The sequence below is a fragment of the Heterodontus francisci genome, chromosome 16 (genome assembly GCF_036365525.1).
Source record: "Heterodontus francisci isolate sHetFra1 chromosome 16, sHetFra1.hap1, whole genome shotgun sequence".
Classification (NCBI taxonomy): domain Eukaryota; kingdom Metazoa; phylum Chordata; class Chondrichthyes; order Heterodontiformes; family Heterodontidae; genus Heterodontus; species Heterodontus francisci.
Window position 1 is genome coordinate 54,077,870 of NC_090386.1, and position 23,586 is coordinate 54,101,455.

The window sequence follows — 23,586 nt, forward strand, 5'->3', positions numbered from 1 at the left end:
ATTGTAATGGAGGCTATTCGGAGATAAGAAATCTGAAAAAGAAAGTTTTGTCTCATTATGTTTGAGTATAGGTCACATCCAGGTGTAATGATCTGTTGCATTTCCATGCAGACGGTCTGAATTGATTTTCAGTCTTAGTGGACATGGATGTGGATTGGAGTGCAAGAAATACTGAGGGTCATGTGTCTTGTCCTCCATTTTGTTGACAGCACATGTACCAGTCTCTTTAAGATTGTTCCAATTTTTCATACCTCTTCAGTTTTGTTCTGTAATTTTTCATGAGCGTAACAGTGTTATTCCAAGATACAATGACATCAGATATTCTTTCCTATTTCTCTTTCACTGTCTTTTCTCCTGAGATTGAACTCCCAATCACATTAGCCTGGATTTTGCCGTCATTAGCGGAGGAATGGTGCTCACATTCACCTCAAGAAAAGCTGTCAACAAAGTTTTAATGGACTCTCGAGCGCAGACTTCCGCTTTTCTGATGTCAGTTTGAATTGGCCTTCTACCAGGGTTCTATTGGGTCTGTAAACAGGGCAGGTCACAGGTAGACTGATCAACCAATCATTTTGAAGTATTTTGAGATTTCAAAGCAGGAAGTAAATAGCAGGAAACACAAATTACCTTTGAATCATTCTAGAGAAAGCAAAATAAATATTGTGACATACACAGGGGTAACGGAGGATCCTAAATAGCAAAACAAAAACTTTTTTTTCTTTAAAAATCTGCAATATTTAAATTTTCTTCTGAAGGAATGAGACTCCATTCTTGTAAAATTAATTTTTCTGGATCATAGAGGTAGTTCAGCAGTAATTATGACTTAGTACAGTATTAAAAGCTCAATTACTTCTGATTGAACAAGGCTTAAAATGTTATTAGTCTTTACAGTGAGAATAGTGGGTAATTAGTTTAAGTTCATGTCAAATCAGTAATTTCTATGTTGATTCCATCAGCGAAGATTGAAAAAATGCAGCCTTTGGACTGACAGCAAGTTTTGCATTTCCGCATTTAACTGCACATATGCAGACGCCAGAAGTTGCTGTCAGTTTTATCCAGTAATTGCAGCCAGCACTGAGAGTCTCTCCATTATTACTACTGCAAATCCAAGCCATTGTGTTTAACAGGTGGTCAAACCAAGAATTAGCACAACTTATAACTTATCTAAAATACTGGTCAAGTTAGATATCAAATTTCAGCTTTATAAATGGAAGTCTATGCTTTCACTAGCAGTTGTGGATGTTGAAATTTATACTTGTTAAGAAAAGCTTGATCTATGGACAAGGTTTTATAACAAGTCTTTTTGCTTGGAATTATGTATGTATGAAAAACAGATATTCCTACAGCAAAATGCTTTTGATATTAACTGTAGAAAACCGATCATTGTGTCTTCACAGGTATTTTATCCATGATTGGAAACAGTGTTCTCTTGTTTGTGGCATACCGGAAAAGACATATGCTTAAACCTGTTGAATATTTCATTGTAAACCTAGCTATAAGTGACCTTGGAATGATATTAACTCTATTACCACTGGCCATACCATCATCTTTTGCACACAGGTAATTAAAACACACAAATTAATTCTTAACAAATTCCATTTGAGTATTTCAGGAGTTGTTGTCACAAACTGTGTAGAGATCAGCAAGGAATTAGGTCAGAAGAAAATGTAGCCCAGATTTATCCAATTCAGTTAGATTTGGCTCAACTTTACATTTTACCTCACTTCCATAAATATAATTCAAAATCCTCCAAAATTTTGTTTTATGGAGGAATAGGAAATTATAACTCAAGTCTGGTCATTTAACAAACTCATGTATGTCAGTATAGCCCTGATGTAATTACACCACAAAAAGGATACATCACAAAACACAGATGGGCTGTAAAATTTGTCTCCTTAGCGCCCACGTTTTTGGTGCTGCCGCTGTTTTACATCCAAAGTGGCATCTGCGCCGTGTGTGCTCAGTTTTGGTGCAGGCCATGCCGGACTCCATTTTAGTAGATCACTAGGAGCTTAAGCTGGAATTGTGTGATGTCAGTCACTAACATAGTGTGATGTCAGTCACCGGGTATGGCTGATTTGACTCTGGCCATGTCATTTTCCACCTCAATGCTCTAGCTAACACATTAGCATTAACTTCACACATCTGAACAATCGTTCAGCAGCAGGAAGAACCCCTCTCCACCCCCCACCACCCTGTCAGACTTATTTAAAGGAATCATCGACCACACTCCATTTATTGCTGATTGATTTCTACTAGTTGTTGCTGGGCTAGTAGAGTGTTTGGTGGCATTTTGTACTGCCATTTAAATGTGGTGAAGTGTACATGGTGTGGCACATGGTGAAGGTTTTGGCTTTCATTTCAAGGATTCTGCTCAGACTACTTGCTCCCAATCATAAATATTGTAGTTTCCATCCTCTTTGGCCTGCAACATGATAGGAGTATAAGCAGAGGCTACATAGAGGAGGACATGCTCCTGGAAGAGGGAGGATGAGAAGGAGAAGGGTTCTCAGCAGGAAGCCACATCCACCCACAGTCTAACAGGAGCAATTCTCCTTCCTTAATCTCAGCAAGGAACAGTACATTAGATTCCTCCGTTTCAATAAGGAGGTGCGCACTGAAATTTGCCACCTCTTGCGAGCAGGCCTGCAACCTCAGAGCAGGGCTAGGATGGCACTGCAAATGGCTGTGAAAGTGATTGTGGCCATGAAACTCTTCACGCAGGCTCCTTCCAGACTAGAGCAGAGGCCATCTCTAAAATCTTGTAGCTCGCCATCTACTATTATATAAGGTAAGTGACTAATGTACTGAATGCAAAGAGAAGGGAATACAGTGTATTCACTCTTTCTAGAGAGAAGCAGGTGGATTGTGTATGGGTAGATGCCAGTGTTGTAGCTGTACTGGAACAGCTTGGCTAGGGGCGCGTAAAGTTCTGGAGCATGGGTCTTCAGTACTATTGCTGGAATGTTGTCAGGGTCCATAGCCTTTGCAGTATCCAGTGCTTTCAGTAATTTCTTGATATCACACTGTTACGACCAGGTGAGCAATGTGTCCAGGAGTCTTTGGCTGTCTTTCCCTGGTCTTTTTGTAACAGGGTTTAATTTTAAACACACTTTGTTTTGAGCTCCCCTTTTTGTGAATCTTTTGTTCATAGTTTCCAATTATAAGGCAAAGAACTGAGCACACACAGGCTTTCTTTGGTTTAAAGCAGAAAGAGGAAATTTATTAAAACCTTAAACTTAAACTCAATACAGTGCACGCCTACGGATATACGATGCGCTCAAGCTAGCATGAACATGCGATATAAACATGCCGATAGGAATAGAAAAGAGCAGAAGAAAGGATAAGTAGAACAGTTTGAGGAAATATCCTTTTACTGTTTCTTGAGCTCGCTATAACCCTCGATTGAAGATATGGTCTTGCGATTCGTTGGGGCCCAGTAATCTTCTTAAAACATTGTTCACGTGACAATCCCTTCTCTCTTTGAGTTTCACATGTTTTCACAAGATTCAGTTCCGTGGGAAGAGATGAAAGCAGACAGATAGGAGACAGGCAAGCAGACAGAAGAAGAGATGTTCTTAGTTCCAGGAGAGGTCTTTACTCCATGAGCACACAGCTTTCTCTTAGTTCAAATCCCTTTGATGGGAGTTCAAATTCAAAAAAACTCCCAAGTTGCCCCGTAGGTTAGTCATGTGATTAGTTCCTTATATGGAACAGTCTCTTCACATCCTTGGTTGAAGGTTCAAATTTCTCTGCAACAGCCAGTTAGCCATGTGACTAAAACTGGTCTGGTCACTTCTGTGTATTGGGGAAGCAACTGCTGGATCTCCATTGTTTCAGCATAGTTTGTTACCATGGAAATGTCTTTCCGGTCAGGGCTTGCGATATTAAGTTTTAATGTTCATGTGGCGAAATAATGTGTTCCTCAGTCTTGGCAGGTGGGGTTTTCCTGACAACGTGTAGTGAATCGAATTGGCTGAAGACTGGCATCTGTGATGCTGGAGACTTCAGGAGGAGGCCGAGATGGGTAATCCACTCAACTCTTCTGGCTGAAGATTGTTGCAAATGCTTCAGCCTTATCTTTTGCAGTGATGTGCTAGACTGCCCCATCATTGAGTATGGGGATATTTGTGGACCCAACTCCTAAAATTAGTTGTTTAGTTGTCCACCACCATTCACGATTGGATGTGGCAGGACTGCAGAGTTTAGATCTGATCCGTTGGTTGTGGGATCGCTTAGCTCTGTCTATCGCATGCTGCTTTCGCTGCTTTGCATGCAAGTATTCCTGAGTTGTAGCTTCACCAGGTTGACACCTCATTTTGAGGTCTGCCTGGTGCTGCTCATGGCATGCCCTCCTCATTGAGCCAGGCTTGATCCCACAGCTTGATGGTAATGATAGAGTGGGGTATATGCCAGGCCATGAATTTACAGATTGTGGTTGAGTACAATTCTGCTGCTGCTGATGGCCCACAGTGCCTCATGGATGCCCAGTTTTGCATTGCTAGATCTGTTCGAAATCTATCCCATTTGGCATGGTGGTAGTGCCACACAACACGATGGAGGGTATTCTCAATGTGAAGACGGGACTCCTACCAATACTGTCATGGACAGATGCATCTGCGGCAGGCAGATTGGTGAGGACGAGGTCAAGTATGTTTTTCCTTCTTGTTGGTTCCCTCACCACCTGCCGTAGACCCAGTCTCGCAGCTATGTCCTTTACAACTCAACCAGCTCAGACTGTAGTGGTGCTACCGAGCCACTCTTGGTGATGGACATTGACGTCCCCCACCCAAGTAAACGGCCACCAAGTATACGGCGAGCAGCTAAGGAGCTGAGGGAGGAAGCGGACGACGGAGGGTGGAGGCAATGAACACATTCCCTTTCTGGCTGTGCTGTCTGTGATCATCTCACCAGACTGCGGTACCAGTGAATGTAACCCCAATTCCCCAGTTCAAAACAGTCCCATACGTTACCATCCCTCTGTTACGGACAATTATAGGGTCCCCTTAGCCACAATGCTGAAATAAGAGCCACCACAAAACAAACATTTCAAACCAACATAATCAAACTAATATTCCAAACAAAAGACAACCCTTTTGCATTCTCTTCGTGCCTGTCCTAGTGCTGCTATACAGTACTACCGAATGGCTGCCGCATGGCTGGCGGAAGGCTGCCGACTTTCATTGGGGGAAACTGCAGATGGCCTTACAGGCCCACCACATGCAGCTCTGACCCTAAAAGACCCAGCTTCGGACTGCAGCATTTCAGCATAGGCAGCAGCAGTCTGGGCTGGCTGGCAGACAGGCAACAGCAAGGGTTCTGGTTGAGTGGCAGTGGTGGGAGGACGAGTACTGTCATCCTGAGACAGGACAGTAGGTTCATATTACAAGGAGTCACTGCCCCAGCGTTGGAGCACAGATTGCTGGACTGCTGTGCGACCCTATAAATCACTTTGAGCACTAGTATCAGCAGCCATGATGACAGCAGTCTGCTCTTGCAGGGCATCAAGCTGAGCTTGCTTGACCGCTGCTTTCACTGCAGCACTCAGACATTGGGTGGCTTCTGCTTGTGCTGCAATGGAAGCTGAGACATTGGCCATCAGTTGCTACATCATGGTTGGGTCTGCAAGTGTTCTCATGGAGTTGGCCACCACTTCCACGCAGGAAAGGATGCTCAGCACAAAACCCTGTGAAAGTTTGGTGCCAGACTCCTCCATGCTTATTGATAGTTACCGCAGGCTTTCTGGCAGGCCTGCCAATGCATCAAGCATCACTTTGTGCATACCTGTTTCTGTACACTACCCCATCGAAGTCCTCATCTAAGACCTCTGCAGCAGAACTCGTGTGTGACCTTATCCTCTAGCAAGCTGGCATCTTGCTACCATTTCCCCCTGCCCTAGCTGCAAGCCACTCATGCCCAGTGTCTCACCATGTGCAGATCCCACCTCTGTGCTACCCTCTAAAGTACATGCAGTGTCAGTACCTGAGCTGGTAGCTGCGAGTGTGAAATCGACATAGTGTTTCTTCATCAGCTTCTTCTTACTCTGCCACTTCTTGCTCCTGCATCACTGCCTGAGCCGGTTGCAGTGCTTGGGTATCTGAAAGCATAAAGGCAAGGGTCGTGTTGTTGTGAAGGAGGGGAACAAAGCAAAAGATGCATTCTTCAACATCTGCAGCTTGTAAATCAGAAGAGATTGTGGGATAAAGGGGAAATGGGATGTGAAAAGGAGTTTAAGTATGAGATTACCGTCACCTTCATGGCCACTCCAATGATGATAGGCACTGTCTCCTCCATCAGGGTGAGGACATGTAGCCATATCTGTACCCTACAAGTTAGCTTGTGTTGCCTGCAAGAGAGAGAGGAGTATGTCAGTGAGTTTAGAGCAGTGTTTTGCAGTGGTTTGTTAAATAGCTGCTTCAGGCTCCCCACTGCAGAGAAAACTGTGTGCCCTTTCGCTGGTCTATCCAGAATCTTCCAGGTTTAATCTCCAGTCTATGTTGAGTTAGCTGATTCCAGCCTGGGTGATGGCAGGAGCTGTACATGTAAACTCTGTGCCCATCGGTTAGAAAGTAGAAAAAGCAAGTAAAGTTCCTGCTTTGAAAGGGAGAAAGGTAAAACAGCTGCTAAGATTCTAGATTTAGGTAAGGCTGATTTCAGTGGGGTGAGATTGAGACTGTCCACAGTAAACTGGGCAAATCTGTTAGTAGGTAAGCAGAGAGATCAGCGGGAGGTGTTCAAAAAAGAATTTAGTACAGAACCTGTTTATACCGTGAAGAGGCTAGAGATCTTGCTGAAAAAGTTAGCCATGAACTTCTAAACGAAGTAGGGTGAGAACATTGCAAATGCCATTACTATATTCTAACAAAATTCTCTCGATTCAGGAACCATTCCTTTAGATTGGAAAATTGCATGTCACTCTGCTATTTAAGAAGGAAACCAGGGAATTACAGACCAGTTAGCCTAACATCTGTTGTCGAGAAATTACTAGAGACCATAATGAAGGAAAATGTGACTGAAGTAGTGGACAGGAGAATGCCTATGAATATTATTTATATAGATTTCCAGAAGGCATTTGATAAAGTTCCTCATAAGAGACTGTCAGCTAAAGTTGAAGCTCATTGAATTGAAGGCAAATTATTGACCTGTTAAGGAACTTAGCTGAGTGGCATGAGACAGAGTAGGGATAATGGGCGGGTACTCTAATTGGCAGGATGTGACTATTGGGGCTGCATTTTAAGAGTCTACTGCCGAAGTAGGCGACGCATGTAAAAAAATGCCACATGGACAGGTTTGACTAATATGAAGGTTTGCAGGGGCTGAATGGCCTATTCTTGTTCCAATGTTATGTGTAGAACAGTCTGATTTAGCAAAGCCCAGTTTATCCATTTACCACTATATATGCTTTGCCAAAATAACAGTTTTCAGCATATTGCAAAATTTATTGGCAGAGTTGTAGAAAATGTCTTTGAAATAATTTTGAAAATAATTTTTATTTTACTTAAATTATTAAAGTGAAATGCTGAATAAACCCGAATCTCCTGTAAATTGAAACGTTCTATATGCTTTTGCTTGTGTCATGCTGTGAAATATTAGTGATTTTGGAAACTATGGCCGGAATTTTACTGGTAAGAGTTGGGTCCCGTCGGGGTCGTGTGGAGGGAAAAATGGCGCGCGACGACATCGAGCCGGGTCCCCGGCATCATTACATGCTGACGCAATTTAACCAGCGTGGGAAGTCGAGCACGATCAAGTTTGCACTCGCCACCCGACTAACATCAATTGAGAAGTACTTAAGGTACTTCAGAATCCAATTGACAGAGATTTTACACTACATATCTGATTTTATGGCCGTTAATCTGGTCGTGGGGTGTGTCGGGAACCCGGCAGGTTCAAAAGGGCGGCAGGCATTGAATCATGAGGGAGTTGGAGGTAAAAATGTATTTATTGAACTTAATTAATGCTGATGTTATTTGTGTGTCCTAACAAGGGGTGTAAGTTGCAGGTTGTGCAGAAGGTTTAATCTGAATGTTATGCACTGCTGAGTGGGACCCATCTAATATTAATTATTGCCTGAAAGGAAGTACCTGAGGTGAGCCAGTCACAAAAGCTGGAAGCAATTACCTGTGGTCAAAGCATTTGTTCTGTTCAACAAAGGCAATTGATCACTCTGGAGGTGGATCATCAGATGAGGAAGACAGTGATTCAATGAGTGACAGAAGTACAAATGGTCAGGGGAATGGACAGCAAGCTGCACCAGTGCATCCTCGTGCTGTTGGAGGGAGAGTAGTTCGCAGAGTCGCCCGGGAGAGACCAAATGTAAGGAGACGTACCTACCCAGTAGTAAGGGCATACCGAACGTGTCTGAACTACCTGCAGCTGTCAGAACGCCAGTGCAGAAGAAGACTGCGGCTGCCACAGGAGACTGTCACATCTCTTTGTGAGATGCTGGCATTGGATGTTGCATCAAACTGTCTCGGTGGCCATCCAATGTCAGTCACTCTAAAAGTTACAATAGTTCTTAATATCTATGCTTTTGGCTCCTTCCAAGCCTCAGCTGCAGACTTGTGCGGTGTCTCACAATCAGCAGTGCACCATTGTATAAAGGTTGTGACTGATGCATTGTTTCAACATGCTGACCATTTCGTCACGTCCAAGACGGATAACACCAGTCAGCTGAGAGAGCCAGATGCTTCAGCACTATATCTGGCTTCCCAATGGTACAGGGCGTGATAGACTGTACTCATGTGGCCCTTAGAGCACCAGCTGGACAGTCGGGGACATTCATGAACCGCAAGGGATTCCATTCAATGAACGTTCAGTTCGTCTGAGATGATCAGAAGTGAATCATGCAGGTGTGTGCACGTTACCCTGGTAGTTGTCATGATTCTTTCATTCTTGACAACTCACAGGTGCCTGCAATTTTCAGTCCTCCACACAGAATGGAAGGATGGAACTTGGCGACAGGGGTCATTCTCTGAAGACATGGCTCATGACACCAGTGAGGAACCCAAGGGGTGAGGCGGAGGAATGATACAACGGGAGCCATGTGGCCACCAGAGTGACAATCGAGCAAACTATAGGCCTCCTAAAGATGAGATTTAGGTGTCTTGACGGCTCTGGTGGATCACTGCAGTACGCACCGTCAAGGGTTTCCAGAATCATTGTCGTCTGCTGTGCCTTGCATAACCTGGCGATTGAACATGGAGATGCCCTAGAGGATGATCAATGTCAGCGCGATGTGTCGTCAGATGATGATGACCTTTCCAATGAGGAAGATGGGCATCAGTCTAATGATGATCATGGAGAGGAAGCTGAATGTAACTTGGCTCTAACTACTAGAGAAACAAAGGAATCTCTAATAGGAATGCGTTTCAGTTGAAATGATATAAATCTTCACACATGTCAATCTGATTTATGACATTAATCATTGTGAGGATCTGACAGTGCAAAATCTCTAACCTTTAGTGGGTGAGACAAAGCGAATAACCAATCCATCACATCATGAGGGACGCGACCCAAATGTGTGACCTCACATTTGAGACAACTTGAGTTGACTAACTATGTAGTATCTGACTTCAGGAATGACATGTCCAATTGTAAAATCTCCAATTTAATCAAACACTATTATTTAAAAAATCAAATAAATGTATTTTAAGTCACCCAGTGCACCAATAGTGAAATTAAAGTGTTTTCTTAATCCGTTTACGCGTGCTCATTCGTGTGCATGGTCCCTCGCCACCCAGACTTACCAGAGGCAAGTGGCTGATCTTATTGCCGCCCTGCTTTTGGTGACTTGGGCAGACGTCCTCTGCATGCTCGCGGCCGTGAGGGCCCTGGCATCTCAGGGTTCTCATGACAAATATCATGAGCACCCTCTATCACCCCGGGATTTAACGGTTCACATGTCCCTGGCAGAGGGAGCAAGGAACTGCAGGATGCATCAGAGGCGCCGTGAGAGGAGCTCCCATATGCGATCTGCTGCCCCTGTGCCCTCGTGAGGCTCTGGTGGTCCTCAATGGTGGCACCAGAGCACTGAGTGGCCTCAACCTGGCGCAGTCGCATCAGATTATGCTCTCTGATGCTCTGGTCCAGGGAGGCCACAGTCGCTCTGAGGTCCCGAATTGCATGAAGAACTGGTCCCTCCACTGCAGCCGCCAGTCTATCAATGGAGGAAGCCAGATGTTCAAAGGCCTGTGAGTTTGCTGAACTCGTACTCTGGATGGATGTCTCCAGAGTATGAGTCATAGTGCGCAACGTCTCAGACAACTCTGCCAGATTTCCATGGATCGCATTCTGCACCTGCAACATCGCTCTGCACTGGCATGGCATCCCACTCTCCTCCGGGTGTGTGATGCATCGGCCGATTTTGCCTCTGGTGGCTGGCCCGGCAACTGTGCTGTGCTCACACCAGTATGTGACATTGATTCCCCAGACACTGTCATCCCAACCGAAGTGTCAGTATCTGCTGTGGTACTTGGTGCGTCGCGATGATATGACGGTGCACCCTCTGAGGCGCCGTCCTCCACCTCAGAGGTGGATGGTCTGGCAACAGAAACGCTTCCTGGCACATGCTGTGTTTCACCTGTTGGGAAAAGCATTGTGATCAGTTTCATCATCAATCCAGAGTTAAGCACAAGTTTGTGCCTCCAGCATGGTTATATCTGGATGATGTTACAATTGAGGGCAACATTCAGTGCATTTGACATTCACCAAATCATTGGCACAGTAGCGCAGCCTCACCAACACCCCACCCCCCCCCCCCCCCCCCCCCCCCCCATAATGAGGTGTTACACCACATTCTGGATCAGTCACTCTCATGGCCAGGTCCACCGGCCTCGCCATCTGCCACGGCGCGTCCTCCTTCCTCCCCTTCTATAATTAAGGCATCCTCCTCCATTCTGGTGAGGAATGCCTGGGTGGCCACGCCACCACCAATACGTGACCTCTCCTGGGCATTGTGTGCTCTCTTTTCCTAAATAAACAAAAATACTCATTTTATACATAGTCAATGGCATATGACGCTGTCACCCAAAGGGTTGGTGTTACACTTCACTGCTGTGACAGTGCTGGGCACAACTTTAACACCACAGCATCAGCGTTCATCTCAGACTTCCCCATCATGCATCCCATTTCAAGGCAGCAGCCAAGCATTGATCATACAGGGCTTCCACATTACATCATGAGTACACAAAAAACCTCCGAAGTTCCGAAGAAGGGTCACTGACCCGAAACATTAACTCTGCTTCTCTTTCCACAGATGCTGCCAGACCTGCTGAGTGATTCCAGCATTTCTTGTTTTTATTTCAGATTTCCAGCATCCGCAGTATTTTGCTTTTATTATTACACAAAAAACCTCCCTTGGCACATTTTTCAAATTAATATCGACAGCTAAAGTTCACAGAAATAGTTTACACATAGGCCGGAATTTTGCGCTTACCAGTGGCTCTGGGGCCGATGCGCCTGGCCGCCGGCATCACGCGGACCACCTAATCGGTGGGCCCATGGTGTAACTCTGAGAAGAAATGGCGTGTGCGTGCGGGAACGGCAGTATCATTGGGGGTGGGGCCACATACGTGGAAGGCTGATTGTAAGCCCTATGTAAAGGAGTACTACTGGCACATAAACGATTAGATGAATGAGGAATGCCCCTTACCCGGGCAGAGCGAAGAAGGTCATTGAGGCACTTGCGGCACTGTATCCATGTACGCCTCACTATGCCTCGGCTGCTGACCTCCTCTGCAACCTCCAGCCAGGCCCTCTTGGTCACTTCGGAGGATCTCCTTCTCCCATCTGAACTGCAGAATGTCTCTCCTCTCCTCAATGGCCTGGAGGAGGACCTGCAGTGAATTGTCAGAGAATCGGGGGCCAACGTGATTGCTTCTGCCCTCCATCACCTCTACCAGTAATATTGTTGTCTCCCAGTCTTTCTGTTTCAAGGTATGGAGCCTCTGAAATCTCCAGAACTTATGACACCTGTATCTTCCTTGACATCCAATGACGAACTCACTGCTCTCTTTAACTTCAGTACTGCTTTATATAGGGCTTAGTACTCCTTTACATAGGGCTTACAATCAGCCTTCCACGTATGTGGCCCCACCCCCAATGATACTGCCGTTCCCGCACGCACACGCCATTTCTTCTCAGAGTTACACCATGGGCCCACCGATTAGGTGATCCGCGTGATGCCGGCGGCCAGGCGCATCGGCCCCAGAGCCACTGGTAAGCGCAAAATTCCGGCCTATGTGTAAACTATTTCTGTGAACTTTAGCTGTCGATATTAATTTGAAAAATGTGCCAAGGTGTTTTACGAAAGAATAAAGATAAAGCAAATCCTGAGCCAAAGAAGAAGTAATTAGGAGGGGTGATGAAAAGCTGGTCAAAGAGGTGGGTTTTAAGGAATGTTTTAAAGGAGAAGAGGCACCTGAAAAGGCAGAGGGATTTGGGAAGTAAATTCCAGAAAGTGGGACCTATGTAGCTGAAGCCACAGTGGGGAGGGAGGGGTGGATATACAAGTGGCCAAAGCCAGAGGATCTGAACTTTCATGGAGATTTGGAGCTGATGTAGACCTGAAGGAAGTTATGGAGTTAGGGAGGGGTAAAGTCATGATAAGATTAAGCATAAAGATGATAATTTTAAATTTGAGTTTTTGGTGAGTTAGGAGAAAGGGCTTGCTTTTTAGATGTTAACATACAATTGTGGATTGGGGGTCGGTTAGTTCGGTTGGCTGAATGGCAAGCGTGCGATGCAGAAAGACGCCAACAGTGTGGGTTCAATTCCCATGCCAGCTGTGGTAGTTCATGGAGGCCTGCCTCCTCACCTTACTCCACACTTGAGGAGTGGTGACCCTGAAGCAATACATCACCAACTGTCTCTCTGTAATGGGGAGCAATGCCTATGGTCCTTTGGGACTATGGCTAGAGCAAATACAATTGTGGACAAGAGTTCCCTAATTCAAGCATTGTAACAGAGATTAAGGACAAAAGAAAATCAAGTAATACAAGAAGATGCAGGCCATACAACTTTTCAAACAAATGTCTTATGATAGTCATACAACTGGTCTATACGTTAGCCTTGAAACAGTCAGATGTTTTTCTGGTAGTTTGCAATACTAGCATATGCATTATATTGGAAACAAACACAAACTGGTCAAAGCAACAAGTAGTTTTCAGCTTGTCTACAATCATAAAATGAGTTACTCTCTTTTGAAAGATGTCGAAAGCTATTTTCTTAGCAATGAACTATGCCTCCTGAAATATAATTTTAACATTCATGAAAATTTCTTATGCTACCTAGCTAGCCAATTTGTTAATCTGTTACTGGTTGATACTTGACCAACATTTTATGATTTTCTTTTTCATTGCTCTGAAACAATTGTCACTGTACCATTCTGATAAATGTTTTTATCCCATTTTGCAAATATTCTATATAGATCCTTTACAAGGAATAGAAAAGTACAGAGCATTGGAAAATTGTGCTATAGGGGTCAATTCACAAAGTTATTACTAGATGAAAAATTATTTTTACACATTTTCCACAAATACTTTGATTTTTTTTGAAACTTTCCAAATGTGATTACTTGTGGAAAAATTCAAAAAATGTGTCTAAGTGGACAAGTAAGAGTAGAGAATTGAGTTACTACTAAACTTATTAAAGTGAAGTATAGATGTAGAAAATAAGTGACAATGTAATGGAGGCAAGGCAAAATACTGAGTAATATTGGGTTACAAAAGTGCCTGACAGCAGGTAAGATGTAAAGGAATAGTGCACAGTGCAGGAAAACTATATAAATATATTTGGCTCTGAATAGCAAATAATATCTTCAATTACAAACATGTGCTTCAGGGCTTAATGTAAAGGATTATTCATCAAGTTGAGTTCAACATTTTTGACATATTGTGAAAGAAGCACAAAGCATCTCCATCTTGAGATTAGAAAAACAGATGGAAAAAGGATATTTGGCAATCTTATTAGATTATAAACTTAAATAAGATCAGAAAGTGCTGGAAATACTCAGCAGATCAGGCAGCATCTGTGGAGAGAGAAGCAGAGTTATAGTTTCAGGTCTGTGACCTTTCATCAGAACTGCTCCACCACCACATTAATGCTGCTTCTCTCTCCACAGAAGCTGCCTGACCTGCTAAGTATTTCCAGTACTTTCTGTTTTTATTTCAGATTTCCAGCATCTGCAGTATTTTGCTTTTAGATTAAAAACTTTTATGTCTCAACAGCATGAAACACTAAAATGTGTCTTGTCCACCTTAATCCACGATACAGGATATTCTAACTTTTTATCTATATACTTTACAAGACTAACAGAGAGATTTCTCTTCCAGATGGTTGTTTAGTCAAGCTTCGTGCATCTATTATGCTTTCTGTGGTGTGTTGTTCGGTCTCTGCAGCCTTACTAATCTGACCGTGTTGAGCGTTGTCTGCTGTATGAAGGTCTGTTATCCTGCATATGGTAAGTTCTAAAATCATACATTGCAGCAGTTGAACAATTTTACAATACATATTGAATTTCAAATGCAATTTCAGGAATATTTGCAATAACACATCAACTGCTTTGTCGACATAGAATTACGTAGAATTTACAGCACAGAAACAGGTATTCAACCCAGCTGGTCTATGCTGGTGTTTATCCTCCACATGAGCCTCCTTCCACTCTGTTTCATCTAACGCTATCAACATATCCTCCTATTCCTTTCTCCCTCACATACTTATCTAGCTTCCCTTTAAATGCATCCATATTATGCAGCATTTCCATATCCTGTACAACAGGGTTGTCCAACCTTTTCGTGTGGGGGGGGCCACACTACAATTTTTGTCTTACATGGGGGGGTGGCCAATGAGACAATTTTGGAAAGATAAAGGCATTAAAATTTATCCTACCATTAATCAAAACAACAACTAAGGTGCATTTTTGTGAAGTAGCTTTACATGAGAAGACTGATTTATTGACTTACTTTCTGGTCACCATGTTGGACACTGATTTAGTGAGGTACCTGGCATTTTTTTGTTTACACAAGTAGTCCATGTTTGCCAGCAAACTTGTAGTGATGTGGTGTATTTGTATAGATGTCATTTTTCAGGAGTGATCTTGATCACACTCTCTCCCCCTCTTTCTGCCCTCTCTCTCTGTTCCCCCATCTCTCTGTGTCCCCCTTTCTCTCTCTCTGCCCCCTCTGTCTTTCTGCTCCCTCTGTCTATCTGCTCCCTCTGTCTGTCTCTGCCAACCCCTTTTCTCTGTCACCCCTTCTCTGTCTCCCTTTCTCTCTGCCCCCTCTCTTTCTCTGTTCCACTTTCTCTCTCTTCCCCCTCTCTCTTTCTCTCTGCCCCCATCTCTCTCTCTGTCCCCCTCTTTCTCTCTCTCTCTCTCTCTCTCTGACAGCTGCAGAGAGCAGGAATGCTCAGCAGGTGGTTGATCAGTTTATTAAAAAAAACTCAAGTCAGTTCCACAGCTGGCAATTGCTTACATCGGGAACAGCAGTTTCTGAACTGCGGACAGATTCGGGTTTTCCAGCGGGGTTTTAAAAAATCCCGAATCTGTCCAAAGTTCAGTAACTGCTGTTCTCGATGGAAGCAACTGCCAGCTATGAAACACAGTGTGATTTATTTTTTAAACGGTCTGCAAGAAGAAGACAAAGGGAAATTTCTAATTTCTAGTCACGGATCCCTGGTGAGGGTGAGGAACGGCCCGGGTACAGTTTACATCCACGGGCTGGATGGAAACCTTTGACGAGCCGGATCCTGGCCCTCAGGCCATATGTTGGACAACCCTGCTCTACAACTTCTCCTGTAAGGCAACATAAAACACACAGGAATGCCAAACATTTACTACCAATTGGACCGTCAAGCTCGAAAGGTCTGTAGAATTAGCAGCGTTAATGTTTATAATGTCACATTAATCTAACAAACCTTTCTAAGGTTGGGCATTATTCAAACAGAATTAAGGAAATTATGCATTGAACCTTAGCAGTGTTTTACCTAAGATAAGAATGGCCCAGAAATTGCTGGGAAAATAATGCTGAATTCACCATGCTGCCATTATTAGTGTCGAAAGAAATCCATCAATTTGTGGCAAAGAGATATGCCAATGAGTTCTGATTCAAATAGCCAGACAGCTTGCACTGCTTCACCATTAACCTTGCCAAAACAGAAAAAAATTGCCATTTCGCCATGAGCCTCCTTATTGTGTACCATGAAATTTGCTGGATTAATACGAATTAATCTCACCACGGCAATTTGGGCAAGTAATTCATGTTGTAAGGACTCTGTTAATGGCGTGATTTATGATCTGGACACGCCAGTCAACTTCGGTAGCCCAGAAAGGGAACAATGAAACTGAATTCTCACTCCCGCAGATAGTAAATTGTTCCTAGAGCTTTATAAAATTAAAGGCTGCATTTGCTGACAATGCAGCCACGGGTACTGGCACATGCGCAAATGCAGCCTGTTCAACTAAAACGTCACAGTCAGTAACAGTCAGGCAGCTGCCAGGATTAAATATGGCGCTGCTCAAATAATCACACAAAGGCAACGTACACACATGACAGCACACAATGGCCGGAGAGATCGGCTGGCTGGGGAATGGCCGGAGAGAGCGGGGGGGGTGGGGGGGGACTGGCCGGAGAGATCGGGCAGGGTGGGGGGGAATGGCCGGAGAGCACGGGCTGGGTGGGGGGGAATTGCCGGAGAGAGCGGGCGAGGTGGGGGGGAATGGCCGGAGAAAGCGTGCGGGGGGGTGGAATGGCCACCAAAGTCTTAGGCTGCTCCCTCCCCGCTTCCCCCCCACCCCAGCTCTCTCCCTGCTACTCCTCCCCACTTCCACCCCGCTCTCTCCCCGCTTCCCCCTCCCTGCTCTCTCCCCACTTGCTCTCTCCCACGTTATGCGATGATGTCATCTGGGCATGCGTGTACCAGTCCTGGCAATTTACGGATGACATCATCTGCGCATGCGCCAACCAGTCCTGGCAGGTGCGGAACGCAGCACACGCGCAGAGAGCAGGAACCCGCTTGCGCATGCGTGCAGTTGGCGCAGTCGGATGACGTCCCCGCCGGCTGCGTTGTCAAGAATCACTTTGAAAATTAAAAATCTTACACTTTAAAAAAATTCTTACCTTTCCTTTCTGTCTCTTTTTCTCTCTCAATCCATTGTCTTTCTTTCCCTCTCTTTAATTATCTTCTTGTAGCTAATTTGACTCTAATTCAACCTATTTCCTTTCCTGTAGTTTGCTCTGTTGCTATGCTGAATTTCCAGGGCCCACCCAAAGACCAGAATGGAGGTGGGGTGGCTGTCTCAACAGTACCTGCGCCAAGTGGCAGGTTGATTACAAGGCGCCAGTCCTGGTGCCGGCAATAATGAGCAGCGCAGGGGCGGGTGGAACAGAATCCTACTCTGCCTCCATTTCAGCCAATTAAGATAGTTTATAAGCTCGTTAAGAACATTTACGGTGTTCCAGTTCTGACTTTGAAAGGGCTGGACAGGTTATCTGCAGAAACACTTTATCTGAAGGTGGATGAAGAGTGGGGAGTCAGCCATTGCTGCCCAGGGCATCACACCGGCCTCCAAAGAGTGTGTTATGACCAACCGCTCAAGTCAAAGCCCCCAATCAAAATATATGATTCTGATTGTGGTGGGAGCAACGCACTGTCAATTCAGTCCCATTGCATCACAGATCGCCGAACATATCACTTGAAACTTTCCAAATTAAAGAAATCCACAGCCGAATTGAACCATCTATTAACCTCCCCCGAATGAGGCAAATCAAACCAGGTGTCTTTAGATCAACAAATTAACTGTTTATTAGAAACACTACTAAGATAAGACAACACTTAAAAATAGAAACATTAGTATCCTTGCAGATTTACACTTCCCGACAAAAAGTCCTCTGATTAAAGTCCACTCGCAGTCTTCCAGGGTCCAATGAGGAAGAAAAATGTCCAACATCCAAAGCTTCAACTCCTCTTTCATCCAGCAATGACCACCCACAGATCAACCACTCGCAAACACTTTTCAATGAATCAATTTGGCTTTAGAATTTTGAGGGATAATAAAAGTCACAGTCTAATGTCCCTTCCTTCAGTTTAAATTAACAGAGAACTTTGTTCATTTCATGTGGCCCAGCTGTATGTCTGTTAGAATAGTCTGTCTCAGCTGAAAGCCAGTTCAAAACTTAATTGCAACATTGTATAATCAATTCTCAGTCTCTGAATGGCTGTGTCTAAGGCAACCAGGTTGCACCTGCTGAAATTGGTTGGTTCTTCCACCCTGTATGGTTATATCCAATGGCAACCAGAATGCACCTTCTCGATAGCTCCTGAGGCTTGCTTGTTCTTAAAGTAGTACTGATCCTTTGCCGACTTAAAGAAATACTGCAGATATCCCCCCAAAAACAGTATCATGACACCTCCGCCCCGGCGGAATGAAACGCCATTCCCGAAATGCGTTTCATTACAATGCAAAAAAAAGTAATTGAAAAAAGACTAACATTTCTTTCCTACATTTATAGGCATACACTTTTTCAAAAATATTAGGACTACAGCAACAAGTTCTACCAGAACATTTTCAACTTTAAATTTTCAAAAGGTTGTCCCAATTAAGCCATTTCAAATTTCCAAGCATAGTCTTCCAGTTGTTTTGTGTTTTCCTTCCAAGTGTCCCTATTGTCCATCACTTCAGCCAGGTGAACTGCACAGCTAGGAGCACTGACCACTACTGAGTTCACTATTCTCTGAGAAGTTTCTTGAGTACCCCTTAACCTATGTGACACTAACTTGACACTAGAAAACCCTGTCCAGAAGCTGTCTTTTTCTTAACTTGGGGCGTCAAAGGAATTTTACAGTATCCCTCCAACACATCTGTCTCTTTAATACACATTGTGTTGCCCACTCTGTCCATACAGTCCTTTAAATAAGAATTTGGGTAGGAGTCTGCCTTCCTTACCGCAGTGACTTTTCTAGAGTCCATGCAAGTTTGAGCCGACCCATCAGGTTTAGGCATAAAGACCATCTGCGAATTCCAGTGTCCTGACAAGGTTAGTCTAAGCTGCCCTGTAGCATGCATTCTACCTCTGCCTCCACTTGAGCCTGTTTGTCTGGACCTAAGCGGCAAGGATGTTGTTTTAAAGGAATGGTTCCCCCTGTACCCACATCATGTATGGCTGTGGTTGTACGTCCTGGCTTCTCCCTACAAACTCTTTTAAATGTTGTGAAAAACCTGGTTAGATCTTCACGCCTCTTTAAAAGCATATTGTCTGATTTTCCAAGCTATTCTGTATTCGCTAATCTGATAGTTGGAGGTTTAATTTGAGAATTTTCTAGCCCTGCTTCTCCCTCATCCTCACTACCCTTTTCCTTCTGAACAGTCCCGATTACCTGACATTTCCGTACTGTCTTACCCTCCCTGCGGTAATATGGTTTGAGCATATTAATGTGACACAACAGGTTCTTCTTCTGGCAATCAGGGATGTCAATCAAGTAATCTACCTTACCCACTCTTTTGATCACTCTATATGGGCCACTGAACCGTGATTTTAATGGTTCTCCCTGTAATGGTAACAACACTAATAATTCAACCACTGGTTTTATGGTAGGTTGTGGTTTTCCCACCATTTGACAGATATGGCATGTCCTACAAAATTGTCTCACATCTTTTGTAAGATCTGGCCAATAATAATGTTGTCTTATGCATGATTTGGTCTTCCGAATTCCCTGATGTCCTGCAAAAGGCATTTCATGTGCTAACCTTAATAATCCTTGGCGATATTTAGGTGGTACCACTATCTGTTCAACAACTGTCCATTCTTCATCGGCAGGTCTATGAGGTATCTCCATTTCCTGCTCAAAACCCCAACTGCTTTTGCCTCAGTTTCTGGCAGAGCCGTCTGTGCTATCACATGTATCTCTGGATCAGCTAGCAGTGCTGCAATAATAGATGATCTGTTAAACATCTCATTTGTATTATCTAAATCCCCAAATAAGGTTTCAGATACTTGGCTATCTATTTGTGGTGCTCCTTTTACCTCCGACAATGGATCCTGTTTAGCCATTGCTCAGGTGACTATACACACAGGAAATATTCCTGGAACTTGTTTCTGTAATTGCTCCATTTCCTTAATTTCATTGGTTCCTCTGTAATTATAGGAGAAACAGATACTTTTGATCCAGCCAAATCATTTCCTAGGAGTAGGTCAATTCCCTTTACTAGGGACAATACCTACAGTTACTATCCCAGGTATTTACCCACTCTCTAGGCATACCTTATACAACGGTACAGGTATATACTCGCCGCCAATTCCATTAACTAAAACTTTAGCATTCAAGGTGCTCTCTGGTGGAAACCTTATATCTTTCCCCAGCAAGAGAGTTTGGGTTGCTCCTGTGTCCCTAAGTATAATGATAGGTTTTCCTGCCTCATTTACAGGATACGAAGTTACTCCCCCCTTTGATAGAAATTCATTATAACGCTCAGGTATTTTGTTCCTAACCTCTACACTCCTTTCAGTTTTAGATTCTGGTTTCACAGCTGTCATTAAAGCTATAGCCTGGTCTGCTATACTCTCAGTCAGAGTCTTTTCCTCTGCACTAGCTTTGCATACCCCAACAAGTCCTATGGGTTTACCTCGCAATTTCTAGCACTCTGAATGAAGATGACCTGTTTTGTGGCAATGATAACACTTTGGCTTGTGAACCTCACTTCTACCCTCAGCACCTTTGTCAGGCAAACCCCCCACCTGCCAAGACTGAGGCACACATCATTTTGCCTTCCGGAAGCAGAGAACAGTCGAACCTGTGCCTAGAGCAGTCTAGGCGTGCCGGAGTTTGAAAAAAAGTCAACAGTGACATCACAGGAAAGCTGCAAGGTGATTGGTTGGTGAGTAACAGCTGTTAGGGAATAACTCTAAATAGCTGGGTAAGTAACTAAAGTAAAGAGAAAGCTCTCCAGTTCTTTTTTAATATAGTAGGTAGGGTTTTTTTTAGGGAATCAAGGTTCCTAGTGTAAACAATCTAATTTTGGGGTATTTTAAGGGAGTAAAAACAGAGTGAAAAAAAAACAAAGAGTGACATCACAGGAAAATCGTAAGTTCATTGGTTGATAAGTAACTGCTAATTTGAATTACCTATTCTAAGTTGATTTCAGATTAAAGGTGAATAGGAGAAATATTTTGCGGATTAAATACTAAAGACCAGTCGGAAATTTAAAAAATCTAATTAAATAAAATAGAGATGCAGGGCCAGGCGATGTGTTGTACCTGCATGATGTGGGAGCTGGTGGACCCCATTGTGGTTCCTTGTGACCACATCTGTAGCAAATGTTGTCTGCTAGAGGAACTTCTGCTCAGAGTTGATGAGCTGGAGTCTGAGCTTCGGACACTTAAGGGGTGGGAGAGATTTAGATTTAGATTTAGATATACAGCACTGAAACAGGCCCTTCGGCCCACCGAGTCTGTGCCGACCATTAACCACCCATTTATACTAATCCTACACTAATCCCATATTTCTATGACATCCTCACCTGTCCCTATATTCCCCTACCACCTACCTATACTAGGGGCAATTTATAATGGCCAATTTACCTATCAACCTGCAAGTCTTTTGGATTGTGGGAGGAAACCGGAGCACCCGGAGGAAACCCACGCAGGCACAGGGAGAACTTGTAAACTCCACACAGTGGAGAGTTACCTGGACGCTGTGTTTCAGGAGATAGTAACACCCTTTAGATTAACTACCATAAATTCGGCCAGTGGTCAGGGACAGGAGGGTGTGACTATGAATGAGGCAGGTAGAGGGATCCAGGAGGTAGTGTTGCAGGAGCCTCAGCCCTTGTCCAACAGGTTCGAGATTCTTGCTCCCTGTGTGGAAGAGAGCAAAGACTGTAGGGAGGATGAGCAAACTGACTATAGCACTGTGATACAGGGAGCCATTCAAGTTGGGGGAGGAAAGAGAAATGTAGTGGTAATCGGGGATAGTATAGTTAGGGGCATAGACACTGTTCTCTGAGGCCAGGATCGAGAGCCCTGAAGGCTGTGTTGCCTACCTGGTGCCAGGGTTCGGGATATCTCATCGGGCTGCAGAGGAACTTGGAGTGGAAGGGGAAAGATCCAGTTGTCGTGGTACCAACAATATAGGTAGAATGAGGATAGACGTTCTGCTGAGGGAATATGAGCAGCTGGGGGCTAAATTAAAAAAGCAGAACCAAAAAGGCTATAATCACCAGATTACTACCTGAGCCATGAGCTAATTGGCACAGGGTCAATAAGATTAAAGAGGTAAATGCGTGGCTCAAAGATTGGTGTGGGAGAAATGGGTTCGAATTCATGGGACATTAGCACCAGTACTGGGGAAGGAGGGAGTTGTTCCGATGGGACGGACTCCACCTGAATCATGCTGGGACTGGAGTCCTGGTGAATTGCTTAACTAGGGCTGTAGATAGGGCTTTAAACTAAATAGTGGGGGGGGGGGTGGAGGGTTCAGTTGCATGGAAAATTAGGAAGTCAAAGTTAAAGGAGAAGGTAGGAGTGCAGGTTAGTGATGAGGCTGATTGTTACCAGAAAATAAAAGGTGGAGACAGAACGTGTGAACGTCATATTGCACCAAGGAATCGTACAAGAGTAGGGAAATTTGATAATAGAACAAACTTAAAGGCTTTGTATCTGAATGCATGAAGCATTCGGAATAAAATTAATGAGTTAACGGCGCAAATAGTGACGAATGGGTATGATTTAGTGGAGATTACTGAGACGTGGTTGCAGGGAAACCAGGTTTGGGAATTGAATATCCAAGGGTACTCAGTATTTCGGAAGGATAGGCCGGAAGGAAAAGGAGGTGGTGTGGTTTTGTAAGTAAAGGAAAAGATCAGTGCTTTTTAAATTTTTTTTATTTTAGATTTTAAAAAGCACTATTTCGGAAGGATAGGCCGGAAGGAAAAGGAGGTGGTATGGTTTTGTAAGTAAAGGAAAAGATCAGTGCTTTTTAAATTTTTTTTATTTTAGATTTTAAAAAGCACTATTTCGGAAGGATAGGCCGGAAGGAAAAGGAGGTGGTATGGTTTTGTAAGTAAAGGAAAAGATCAGTGCTTTTTAAATTTTTTTTATTTTAGATTTTAAAAAGCACTATTTCGGAAGGTTAGGCCGGAAGGAAAAGGAGGTGGTGTGGTTTTGTTAGTAAAGGAAAAGATCAGTGCTGCAGTGAGAAATGATATAGGCACTGGAGATCAAGATGTAGAATCAGTCTGGGTAGAAATAAGAAATAACCAGGGAAAGGTCCCCAAACAGTAGTTCCGCAGTCGGGCACAGTATAAACCAGGAAATACTGGGGGCCTGTAAGGAAGGTACGGCAATAATCATGGGTGATTTTGATATGCATCTAGATTGGATTAATCAAATTGTCAAGGGTAGCCTCGAGGGAGAGTTCATTGAATGTATTAGAGATTGTTTTTTGGAGCAATATGTTGTGGAACCAACCAGGGAGCAGGCTATTCTAGAATTGGTATTATGTGATGAGGTGGGATTAATTAATGATCTCGTAGTTAAGGATCCTCTCGGGAAGAGAGATCATAGCATGCTAGAATTTCAAATACAGTTTGAG

General features: G+C 43.9%; 1 protein-coding gene across 1 annotated transcript in view; it reads left to right on the forward strand.

The window, feature by feature from the left end:
- Positions 1–409: 409 nt before the first annotated feature.
- Positions 410–23,586, forward strand: part of LOC137378276 (opsin-5-like) — a 38,351-nt gene continuing 15,174 nt past the window's right edge. The window contains exons 1-4 of the mRNA XM_068048520.1: positions 410–493; positions 1,373–1,560; positions 14,334–14,461; positions 16,420–16,425. Coding sequence (XP_067904621.1) covers positions 410–493; positions 1,373–1,560; positions 14,334–14,461; positions 16,420–16,425 — 406 coding nt within the window. The remainder of the gene's footprint in view (positions 494–1,372; positions 1,561–14,333; positions 14,462–16,419; positions 16,426–23,586) is intronic.